This window comes from Oncorhynchus mykiss, chromosome 27 (assembly GCF_013265735.2).
Source record: "Oncorhynchus mykiss isolate Arlee chromosome 27, USDA_OmykA_1.1, whole genome shotgun sequence".
In the NCBI taxonomy this organism is placed as follows: Eukaryota; Metazoa; Chordata; class Actinopteri; order Salmoniformes; family Salmonidae; genus Oncorhynchus; species Oncorhynchus mykiss.
The window spans coordinates 49,729,804-49,742,873 of NC_048591.1; the positions used below are offsets into that span (position 1 = coordinate 49,729,804).

The following is a 13,070-nucleotide window of genomic DNA, read 5'->3' on the forward strand; positions in this document are numbered from 1 at the left end:
TACTTCATAGACCTGCATAATGTACTTCATAATGAACTTCATAGACCTGCATAATGTACTTCATAGACCTGCATAATGAACTTCATAGACCTGTATAATGAACTTCATAGACCTGCATAATGAACTTCATAGACCTGTATAATGTACTTCATAGACCTGCATAATGAACTTCGTAATGAACTTCATAGACCTGCATAATGTACTTCATAGACCTATATAATGTACTTCATAGACCTGTATAATGTACTTCATAGACCTGTATAACGTAGTTCATAGACCTGCATAATGTACTTCATAGACCTGCATAATGTACTTCATAGACCTAGATAATGTACTTCATAGACCTGCATAATGAACTTCATAGACCTGTATAATGAACTTCATAGACCTGTATAATGTACTTCATAGACCTGCATAATGAACTTCATAGACCTGCATAACGTACTTCATAGACCTGTATAACGTACTTCATAGACCTGCATAATGTACTTCATAATGAACTTCATAGACCTGCATAATGTACTTCATAGACCTGCATAATGAACTTCATAGACCTGTATAATGAACTTCATAGACCTGTATAATGTACTTCATAGACCTGCATAATGAACTTCATAGACCTGTATAACGTACTTCATAGACCTGTATAACGTACTTCATAGACCTTACATAATGTACTTCAAAATGAACTTCATAGACCTGCATAATGTACTTCATAGACCTGCATAACGTACTTCACAGACCTGCATAATGTACTTCATAGACCTGCATAATGAACTTCATAGACCTGCATAATGTACTTCATAGACCTGTATAATGTAGTTCATAGACATGCAAAATATACTTCATAGACCTGCATAATGTACTTCATAGACCTGTATAATGAACTTCATAGACCTGCATAATGTACTTCATAGACCGGCATAATATACTTCATAGACCTGTATAATGAACTTCATAGACCTGCATAATGTACTTCATAGACCTGCATGATGAACTTCATATACCTGTATAATGTACTTTTAATGTACTTTATAGACCTGCATAATGTACTTCATAGACCTGTATAATGTACTTAATAATGTACTTCATAGACCTGCATAATGTACTTCATAATGTACTTCATAGACCTGTGTAATGTACTTCATAGACCTATATAATCTACTTCATAGACCTGTATAATGTACTTCATAGACCTGTATAATGTAGTTCATAGACCTGCATAATGTACTTCATAGACCTGCATAATGTACTTCATAGACCTGCATAATGAACTTCATAGACCTGTATAATGTAGTTCATAGACCTACATAATGTACTTCATAGACCTGTATAATGTACATCATAATGTACTTCATAGACCTGTATAATGTACTTCAGAATGTACTTGATAGACCTGCATTATGGACTTCATAGACCTGCATAATGTACTTCATAGACCTGTATAATGTACTTCATAGACCTGCATAATGTACTTCATAGACCTGCATACTGTACTTCATAGACCTGCATAATGTACTTCATAGACCTGCATAATATACTTCATAGATCTGCATAATGTACTTCATAATGTACTTCATAGACCTGCATAATGAACTTCATAGACCTGCATAATGTACTTCATAGACCTGCATATCGTACTTCACAGACCTGCATAATGTACTTCATAGACCTGCATAATGTACTTCATAGACCTGCATAACGTACTTCACAGACCTGCATAATGTACTTCATAGACCTGCATAATATACTTCATAGACCTGCATAATGTACTTCATAGACCTGTATAATGAACTTCATAGACCTGCATAATGTACTTCATAGACCTGCATAATATACTTCATAGACCTGCATAATGAACTTCATAGACCTGCATAATGAACTTCATAGACCTGTATAATGAACTTCATAGACCTGCATAATGTACTTCATAGACTTGCATAATGAACTTCATAGGCCTGTATAATGTACTTCATAATGTACTTCATAGACCTGCATAATGTACTTCATAGACCTGTATAATGTACTTCATAATGTACTTCATAGACCTGCATAATGTACTTCATAGACCTGTATAATGTAGTTCATAGACCTACATAATGTACTTCATAGACCTGTATAATGTACATCATAATGTACTTCATAGACCTGTATAATGTACTTAATAATGTGCTTGATAGAAATGCATAATGTACTTCATAGACCTGCATAATGAACTTCATAGACCTGTATAATGTACTTCATAGACCTGTGTAATGAACTTCATAGACCTGCATAATATACTTCATAGATCTGCATAATGTACTTCATAATGTACTTCATAGACCTGCATAATGAACTTCATAGACCTGCATAATGTACTTCATAGACCTGCATAACGTACTTCACAGACCTGCATAATGTACTTCATAGACCTGCATAATGAACTTCATAGACCTGCATAATGTACTTCATAGACCTGCATAACGTACTTCACAGACCTGCATAATGTACTTCATAGACCTGCATAATGTACTTCATAGACCTGCATAACGTACTTCACAGACCTGCATAATGTACTTCATAGACCTGCATAATATACTTCATAGACCTGCATAATGTACTTCATAGACCTGTATAATGAACTTCATAGACCTGCATAATGTACTTCATAGACCTGCATAATATACTTCATAGACCTGCATAATGAACTTCATAGACCTGCATAATGAACTTCATAGACCTGTATAATGAACTTCATAGACCTGCATAATGTACTTCATAGACTTGCATAATGAACTTCATAGGCCTGTATAATGTACTTCATAATGTACTTCATAGACCTGCATAATGTACTTCATAATGTACTTCATAGACCTGTGTAATGTACTTCATAGACCTATATAATCTACTTCATAGACCTGTATAATGTACTTCATAGACCTGTATAATGTAGTTCATAGACCTGCATAATGTACTTCATAGACCTGCATAATGTACTTCATAGACCTGCATAATGAACTTCATAGACCTGTATAATGTAGTTCATAGACCTACATAATGTACTTCATAGACCTGTATAATGTACATCATAATGTACTTCATAGACCTGTATAATGTACTTCAGAATATACTTGATAGACCTGCATTATGGACTTCATAGACCTGCATAATGTACTTCATAGACCTGTATAATGTACTTCATAGACCTGCATAATGTACTTCATAGACCTGCATACTGTACTTCATAGACCTGCATAATGTACTTCATAGACCTGCATAATATACTTCATAGATCTGCATAATGTACTTCATAATGTACTTCATAGACCTGCATAATGAACTTCATAGACCTGCATAATGTACTTCATAGACCTGCATATCGTACTTCACAGACCTGCATAATGTACTTCATAGACCTGCATAATGTACTTCATAGACCTGCATAACGTACTTCACAGACCTGCATAATGTACTTCATAGACCTGCATAATATACTTCATAGACCTGCATAATGTACTTCATAGACCTGTATAATGAACTTCATAGACCTGCATAATGTACTTCATAGACCTGCATAATATACTTCATAGACCTGCATAATGAACTTCATAGACCTGCATAATGAACTTCATAGACCTGTATAATGAACTTCATAGACCTGCATAATGTACTTCATAGACTTGCATAATGAACTTCATAGGCCTGTATAATGTACTTCATAATGTACTTCATAGACCTGCATAATGTACTTCATAGACCTGTATAATGTACTTCATAATGTACTTCATAGACCTGCATAATGTACTTCATAGACCTGTATAATGTAGTTCATAGACCTACATAATGTACTTCATAGACCTGTATAATGTACATCATATTGTACTTCATAGACCTGTATAATGTACTTCATAATGTGCTTGATAGAAATGCATAATGTACTTCATAGACCTGCATAATGAACTTCATAGACCTGTATAATGTACTTCATAGACCTGTGTAATGAACTTCATAGACCTGCATAATATACTTCATAGATCTGCATAATGTACTTCATAATGTACTTCATAGACCTGCATAATGAACTACATAGACCTGCATAATGTACTTCATAGACCTGCATAACGTACTTCACAGACCTGCATAATGTACTTCATAGACCTGCATAATGAACTTCATAGACCTGCATAATGTACTTCATAGACCTGCATAACGTACTTCACAGACCTGCATAATGTACTTCATAGACCTGCATAATGTACTTCATAGACCTGCATAACGTACTTCACAGACCTGCATAATGTACTTCATAGACCTGCATAATATACTTCATAGACCTGCATAATGTACTTCATAGACCTGTATAATGAACTTCATAGACCTGCATAATGTACTTCATAGACCTGCATAATATACTTCATAGACCTGCATAATGAACTTCATAGACCTGCATAATGAACTTCATAGACCTGTATAATGAACTTCATAGACCTGCATAATGTACTTCATAGACTTGCATAATGAACTTCATAGGCCTGTATAATGTACTTCATAATGTACTTCATAGACCTGCATAATGTACTTCATAGACCTGTATAATGTACTTCATAATGTACTTCATAGACCTGCATAATGTACTTCATAGACCTGTATAATGTAGTTCATAGACCTACATAATGTACTTCATAGACCTGTATAATGTACATCATAATGTACTTCATAGACCTGTATAATGTACTTCATAATGTGCTTGATAGAAATGCATAATGTACTTCATAGACCTGCATAATGAACTTCATAGACCTGTATAATGTACTTCATAGACCTGTGTAATGAACTTCATAGACCTGCATAATATACTTCATAATGTACTTCATAGACCTGCATAATGAACTTCATAGACCTGCATAATGTACTTCATAGACCTGCATAACGTACTTCACAGACCTGCATAATGTACTTCATAGACCTGCATAATGAACTTCATAGACCTGCATAATGTACTTCATAGACCTGCATAACGTACTTCACAGACCTGCATAATGTACTTCATAGACCTGTATAACGTACTTCATAGACCTGCATAATATACTTCATAGACCTGCATAATGTACTTCATAGACCTGTATAATGAACTTCATAGACCTGCATAATATACTTCATAGACCTGCATAATGAACTTCATAGATCTGCATAACGTACTTCATAGACCTGCATAACGTACTTCATAGACCTGCATAATTTACTTCATAGACTTGCATAATGAACTTCATAAAAATAGCCATCACTGACAACATCTGTTCCCTCACTCCACACTTACCTTCAACTGCCCTCATTTCATGTCCTACAGCTTTGTTCACTTGACAATGCCTCATTTCCTCACACAATCACAAACCTGTGTCCCAAATGGCACACTAATTCCTATATAGTGCACTACTTTTAAAAATGACTTGGTCAAAAGTAGACCACTGTATAGTGAATAGGGTTCCATTTCAGACGCAACCTACCTCTATCCCCATCTCTATCCCCACTACTCTTCAGATAGAGCCAAAGGTGCTCTCTCGGCTGACAAACATTCCACCCTAATATAGCGAGCGGTAACATGGAGGGAGATTGATGAAGGGAAAGCAGATGTTCCTAAACATCCCTGCATGGCTTTATGGGGGATTGGATGGAGACAAAGTTAATAATCATTACTCCTCTCTATGGAGACCACGACCTCATAATCATTCATTCTGCTGCAGATAAGACATAAAACACAGGCACCACACACTAACTAAAAACTAACAAAAACACAGGCACCACACACTAACTAAAAACTAACAAAAACACAGGCACAACACACACTAACTAAAAACTAACAAAAACACAGGCACCACACACACTAACTAAAAACTAACAAAAACACAGTCTGCAAACAACAATACAGTCAAACAGATGTCGACAAACATCTAACAGCTTCCAATAATGTTGTCGTAACAAGTCCTCAGAAACATCACTTACTACCACTTGATAGGACATAGACTGGTCTGAGATGGTACCAAATATTACCATATCACTTTTCACTAAATAACAGCTAAATATCAACCCGAAACTGACTAATGTATTAACCAAATCCCTACTGACCATTACCTTGTGTACAACAAGGGGAAAAAGAACTGTACATTGAACCATAGATGAATCTAGTCAATGATTATTTATTAACGCTTTTCCAAAGCATTTAACATAGTAAAAGGAGGATATACCGTAGCAACTGTTTTGATATGCCATTAAGCCATACAGTATGGCAGAAGCATATATTATGATGGATTGACATTCATATGCAATCTGTTGTGAGGTTATTATTAGGTACTGTATGTTGCTGTGTCCTTGAGGATATCAGATCACCATATTCTCCAATACAGTGTCATTACAGTATATCTTCCCCTGGAGAAAGAAGCCTTACACTCCTCATTCATAATGAGTGGGACTGACTGTAAACGAATGCTCATTAACCACACATTACATAAGATCACACGTGTAGGAGGTACATACACTCCTTAGACACACTCATTCCTGACATGCTTAGGAACCAACACGCATCGTCCATCAACTACACTTAATGAAGTTGAAATATCTGACAAGAATTCCCCAGCAACGGTGAGAGGTACCTAATGAATGACACACAGAGCCCTTTACATGATTATCAGTCTCCAGTCCTCTCCATCACACTGGGGTTTCTGGACTGAAGTTTGACAGTGTAAATTCATCTGGGAGCAGCCAGAGCCAAAACTGTAATTTAGAGATATGGTGGTTCTGAGAGAATGCCGCTGACAACCGCGTTGGGACACTGAGGCAAATCATACTCTTATCAAACCACTTTTTTTTTCAATGTCTCAATAGACTTTAGAGTAGAGTAAAAAGTCAGCCAGCTTCAGGATGTGGGTACCAGTAGCTTCAGGATGTGGGTACCAGTAACTTCAAGATGTGAGTACCAGTAGCTTCAGGATGTGGGTACCAGTAGCTTCAGGATGTGGGTACCAGTAGCTTCAGAATGTGGGTACCAGTAGCTTCAGATTGTGGGTACCAGTAGCTTCAGAATGTGGGTACCAGTAGCTTCAGAATGTGGGTATCAGTAGCTTCAGAATGTGGGTACCAGTAGCTTCAGAATGTGGGTACCAGTAGCTTCAGAATGTGGGTACCAGTAGCTTCAGAATGTGGGTAACAGTAGCTTCAGAATGTAGGTACCAGTAGCTTCAGAATGTAGGTACCAGTAGCTTCAGAATGTAGGTAGGTATCTGTCACTTTAGGATGTAGGTATCAGTAGCTTTAGGATGTAGGCATCAGTAGCTTTAGGATGTAGGCATCAGTAGCTTTAGGATGTAGGCATCAGTAGCTTTAGGATGTAGGTATCAGTAGCTTCAGAATGTAGGTAGGTATCTGTCACTTTAGGATGTAGGTATCAGTAGCTTTAGGATGTAGGCATCAGTAGCTTTAGGATGTAGGTATCAGTAGCTTCAAGATGTAGGTATGTATGTTTGCTTTCTTGTCACTTAGAGCCGTATTTGGACTTGAGACCTATGCACTTAACTCACATTTATACCTCCTGTTAACATGAATTAATGATTTAGGTGAGTTGTACACACTTATCTCATCTCTGAATCAGGCACATGGGGTTTGAGATAATCGCCTTACAGTGGATTGCGAAAGTATTCACCCCCCTTGGCGTTTTTCCTATTTTGTTGCATTACAACCTGTAATTTAAATTGATTTCATGTAATGGACAAAAATGTCAAAATTGGTGAAGCATAACACCACTTTTTTTTATAGTGGTGCATGCATATCTGTTCACCCCCTTTGCCATGAAAGCACTAATTAAGATCTGGTGCAACCAATTACCTTCAGAAGTCCCAGTAGTTCAATAAAACTGATATTTTTGACCATCAAGGAAAATACTATGTTTGGCACAAAACCAACACCTCTCATCACCCTGAGGACATCACCAGTTTTTCATTGGCAGGGACTGGGAAACTGGTCAGAATTTAAGGAATGATGGATGGTGCTAAATACAGGGAAATTGTTGAGGGAAACCCGTTTCAGTCTTTCAGTCTTCCAGAGATTTGAGACTGGGACGGAGGTTCACCTTCCAGCAGGACAATGACCCTAAGCATACTGCTAAAGTAACACTTGAGTGGTTTAAGGGCAAACATTTAAATGTCTTGAAATGGCCTAGTCAAAGCCCAGACCTCAATCCAATTGAGAATCTGTGGTATGATTTAAAGATTGCTGTACACCAGCGGAACCCATCCAACTTGAAGGAGCTGGAGCAGTTTTGCCTTGAAGAATGGGGAAAAAATCCCAGTGACTAGATGTGCCAAGCTTATAGAGACATACCCCACCAGACACTTGCAACTGTAATTGCTGAAAAATAGTGGCTCTACAAAGCATTGACTTTGGGGGAGTGAATAGTTATGCGTGCTCAAGTTGTTTTTGTTGTTGTCTTATTTCTTGTTTGTTTCACAATAACAAATATGTTGCATCTTCAAAGTGGTAGGCATGTTGTGTAAATCAAATGATACAAACCCCCCAAAATCAATTTCAATTCCAGGTTGTAAGGCACCAAAATAGGAAAAATGTCATGGCGGTGAAAACTTTCGCAAGCCCCTGTAAATGAAGATGATACAGACTTACTGTATACTCAGATGGCCCCTTCCCGAATGTTGTGTTAAATGCTCTACAACAAATATTTCTTAGTGTCCAACAAGCTTTCTCTGCCCTTAACCTTGGTCGGAACACCTCCAAAACGAAGGTCATGTGGTTTGGTAAGAAGAATGCCCCTCTCCCCACAGGTGTGATTACTACCTCTGAGGGTTCAGAGGTTGAGGTAGTTACCTCATACAAGTACTTGGGAGTATGGTAGGACGGTACACTGTGATTCTCTCAGCACATATCAAAGCTGCAGGCTAAAGTTAAATCTAGACTTGGTTTCCTCTATCGTAATCACTCCTCTTTCACCCCAGCTTCCAAACTAACCCAGATTCAGATGACCATCCTCCCATGCTAGATTAGGGAGATGTAATTTATAGACCGGCAGGTAAGGGTGCTCTCGAGTGGCTAGATGTTCTTTAGCATTCAGCCATCAGATTTGCCACCAGTGCTCCTTATAGGACACATCACTGCACTTAATACTGTTCTGTAAACTGGTCATCTCTGTATACCCGTCGCAAAACTCACTGGTTTATGCTTATTTATAAAACCCTCTTAGGCCTCACTCCCCCCTATCTGAGATATCTACTACCAGCCCTCATCCTCCACATACAACACCCGTTCTGACAGTCACATTCTGGTAAAGGTCCCCAAAGCACACATCCCTGGGTCGCTCCTCTTTTCAGTTCGCTGCAGCAAGCGACTGGAACGAGCTGCAACAAACACTCAAACTGGACAGTTTTATCTCAATTTGTTCATTCAAAGACTCAATCATGGACACTCTTACTGACAGTTGTGGCTGCTTTGCATGATATAATGTTGTCTCTACCTTCTTGCCCTTTGTGCTGTTGTCTGTGCACAATAATGTTTGTACAATGTTGTGTTGCTACCATGTTGTGCTGCTGCCATGTCTTGTTGCTACCAAGTTGTTGCCATGTTGTGTTGCTGCCATGCTGTGTTGTTGTCTTAGGTCTCTCTTTATGTAGTGTTGTGTTTCTTGTTGTGATGTGTGTTTTGTCCTACATTTAATTTATGTTTCTTCCCAGCCCCCGTCCCCACATGAGGCCTTTTGCCTTTTGGTAGGCCGTCATTGTAACTGACTAGTTAAATAAAGGTTAAATATTTTTTTTACAAATGAGCTAACTGATTGCATATCCACTTTATAGGAATTTATAGAATATTAAAAAAATATAGAACCTAGCATCTAATTTGGATCAAACTGTTTTCTAACAATGAAATAGGAATCCAAAGAAAGGGTAAAAAGCCTTCCACGGACCCCAACAACAAATACAAAGTATCAGTTCTCTAGGTCTAACAGTACGGAGGTGCTTCTTGGAGTATTATTTCTTCATCCTGTATTCTCCGTGAAATTGGTGATGTTTTTTCCCTGTTCAGAGAAATTAGTCATTGAAGTTGTTAGGTAGAGTTGAAGTCGGAAGATAACATACACCTAAGCAAAATATATTTAAACTCAGTTGTTCACAATTTTTGATATTTAATCCTAGTAGAAATTCTCTGTCTTAGATCAGTTAGGATCACCACTTTATTTTAAGAATGTGAAATGTCAGAATATTAGTAGAGAGAATGATTTATTTAATCTTTTATTGCTTTCATCACATTCCCAGTGGGTAAGACATTTACATACACTCAATTAGTATTTGTTAGCATAGCCTTTAAATTGTTTAACTTGGGTCAAACGTTTCGGGTAGCCTTCTACAAGCTTCCCACAACAAGTTGGGTGAATTTTGGCCCATTTCTCCTGACAGAGCTGGTGTAACTGAGTCCTTCTTGCTCGCACATGCTTTTTCAGTTCTGCCCACAAATTTTCTATAGGATTGAAGTCAGGGCTTTGTGATGGCCACTCCAATAACTTGACTTTGTTGTCCTTAAGCCATTTTGCTACAACTTTGGAAGTTTGCTTGGGGTCATTGTCCATTTGGAAGACCCATTTGCGACCAAGCTTTAAATGTCTTGAGATGTTGCTTCAATATATCCAGATAATTTTCTTCCCTCATGATGCCATCTATTTTGTAAAGTGCCCCAGTCCCTCCTGCAGCAAAGCACCCCCACAACATGATGCTGCCGCCCCAGTGCTTCACGGTTAGGATGGTGTTATTCGGCTTGCAAGCCTCCCCTTTTAATTGTTTCAACAGACCAGAGGACATTTCTCCAAAAAGTACGATTTTTGTCCCCATGTGAAGTTGCAAACCGTAGTCTGGCTTTTTTATGGTGGTTTTGGAGCAGTGGCTTCTTCCTTGCTGAGCGGCCTTTCAGGTTACGTCGATATAGGACTTGTTTTACTGTGGATATAGATACTTTTATACCGGTTTCCTCCAGCATCTTCACAAGGTCCTTTGCTGTTGTTCTGGGATTGATTTGCACTTTTCGCAGCAAAGTACGTTCATCTCTAGGAGACAGAACGCGTGTCCTTCCTGAGCGGTATGACAGCTGTGTGGTCCCATGGTGTTTATACTTGCGTACTATTGTTTGTACAGATGAACGTGGTACCTTCAGGCATTTGGAAAATGCTTCCAAGGATGAACCAGACTTGTGGAGATCTACAATTTTTTTCTGGGGTCTTGGCTGATTTCTTTTGATTTTCCCATGTTGTCAAGCAAAGAGGCACTGCGTTTGAAGGTAGGCCTTGAAATACATCCACAGGTACACCTCCAAATGACTCAAATTATGTCAATTAGCCTATCAGAAGCTTCTAAAGCCATTACATCATTTTCTGGAATTTTCCAAGCTGTTTAAAGGCACAGTCAATTTAGTGTATGTGAACTTCTGGCCCACTGGAATTGTGATACAGTGAATGGAATTGTGATATAAGTGAAATAATCTGTCTGTAAACAATTGTTGGAAAAATGACTTGTGTCATGCACAAAGTAGATGTCCTAACCGACTTGCCAAAACTATAGTTTGTTAAAAAGAAATGTGTGGAGTGGTGGAAAAACAAGTTTTAATGACTCCATCCTAAGTGTATATGAACTTCCGACTTCAACTGTATACTGTATGTCCCATCCTACATTCTGTTATTACCATGTTCTGACCACTAGATGGTGCAGCTCCAGTTTTTATTTTTTTAGGCGTGCGGTGTGGGTTCCGTCCGTGGCTTTGGATTCCACATCTTACTTACTTACTTAGACAAAATTTTCCTGCAAATCAGATGTTGGGTACTTTATGTATTGGATATTATATGAACTAAATTAAAATTGCCAATTTGGGTGCAATCAATTAGCTTAATCTCAGAGATCAAATTACATTTCAATAAAATAATGTTGCAGGAATGCTTATCTGTTTCTAACTACAGAAATGATTTCAGAACCATTTGAGATGGTGGATGTCATGGCTTGCTGAAATGTGTTTGCTAGGACAGTGTTGTTGTGGAGTGTGGTTAATGTTGGACAGGGTGGTTTAAGACTATGATGTGAAAACAGGGCGTTACCTCCCAGGAGATGACCAGTTCATGCCTGCGGCCGTTCCCTCCACTGACGTTAGCTGGGACCACCGAGGGGACTGCAGGACAGAACAATAACACATATATTAATTATGCGAGAAATAGCGGTGTAAACGCAGTTATGAGCAAATATGAATACAATAACCATCAAAGCAAAGTAAACTTGTAGTCACGCGATGACATGGTGTGTGGTCCTCCCACTACGACACGGGAAACCATGCAGTTCATTAAGCCACACATGAAATAAGTTATGAAGAACTTCACAGGGTGGTGAAAGTGCACTGGGATCTTAATGCTCTTTTACAATAAATATCGAGGGTCTTATTCTGGTGACATGATCATCGATGCTTGACTACCGTTTGACACACACAACAAAACCATAAAACCAAAACCATAAATAACCATACCACAAAAACAATACAACATTTGCAAACATTTCCACAAACATGAATGACATCACACTTGCTCTGTTTTTGTTTGTTCAAACAGGTGCCATTAATACAGGTAACGAGTGGAGGACAGAGGAACCTCTTAAAAGAAGAAGTTACAGGTCTGTGAGAGCCAGAAATCTTGCTTGTTTGTAGGTGACCAAATACTTATTTTCCACCATCATTTGCAAATAAATTCATAAAAAATTCTACAATGTGATTTTCTGGATTTTGTTTCTCATTTTGTCTGTCATAGTTGAAGTGTACCTATGATGAAAATTACAGGCCTCTCTCAACTTTTTAAGTGGGAGAACATGCACAATTGGTGGCTGACTAAATACTTTTTTGCCCCACTGTATATACTGCAGTATGTAGACACCCCTTCAAAATATACTGTATACACAGCAGTATGTGGACAACCCTTCAACATATACTATATATACAGCAGTATGAGGACACCCCTTCATATAGTATATATACAGCAGTATGAGGACACTTCTTCATCCACTATATATACAGCA

The 13,070-nt window shown here is 38.0% G+C and overlaps 1 protein-coding gene across 1 annotated transcript in view; it reads right to left on the reverse strand.

The window, feature by feature from the left end:
• The window catches only part of LOC110519322 (contactin-5), a 560,400-nt gene that overhangs the window by 73,648 nt on the left and 473,682 nt on the right, over positions 1–13,070 (reverse strand). The window contains exon 18 of the mRNA XM_036964829.1: positions 12,110–12,180. Within this exon, the coding sequence (XP_036820724.1) occupies positions 12,110–12,180 (71 nt within the window). The remainder of the gene's footprint in view (positions 1–12,109; positions 12,181–13,070) is intronic.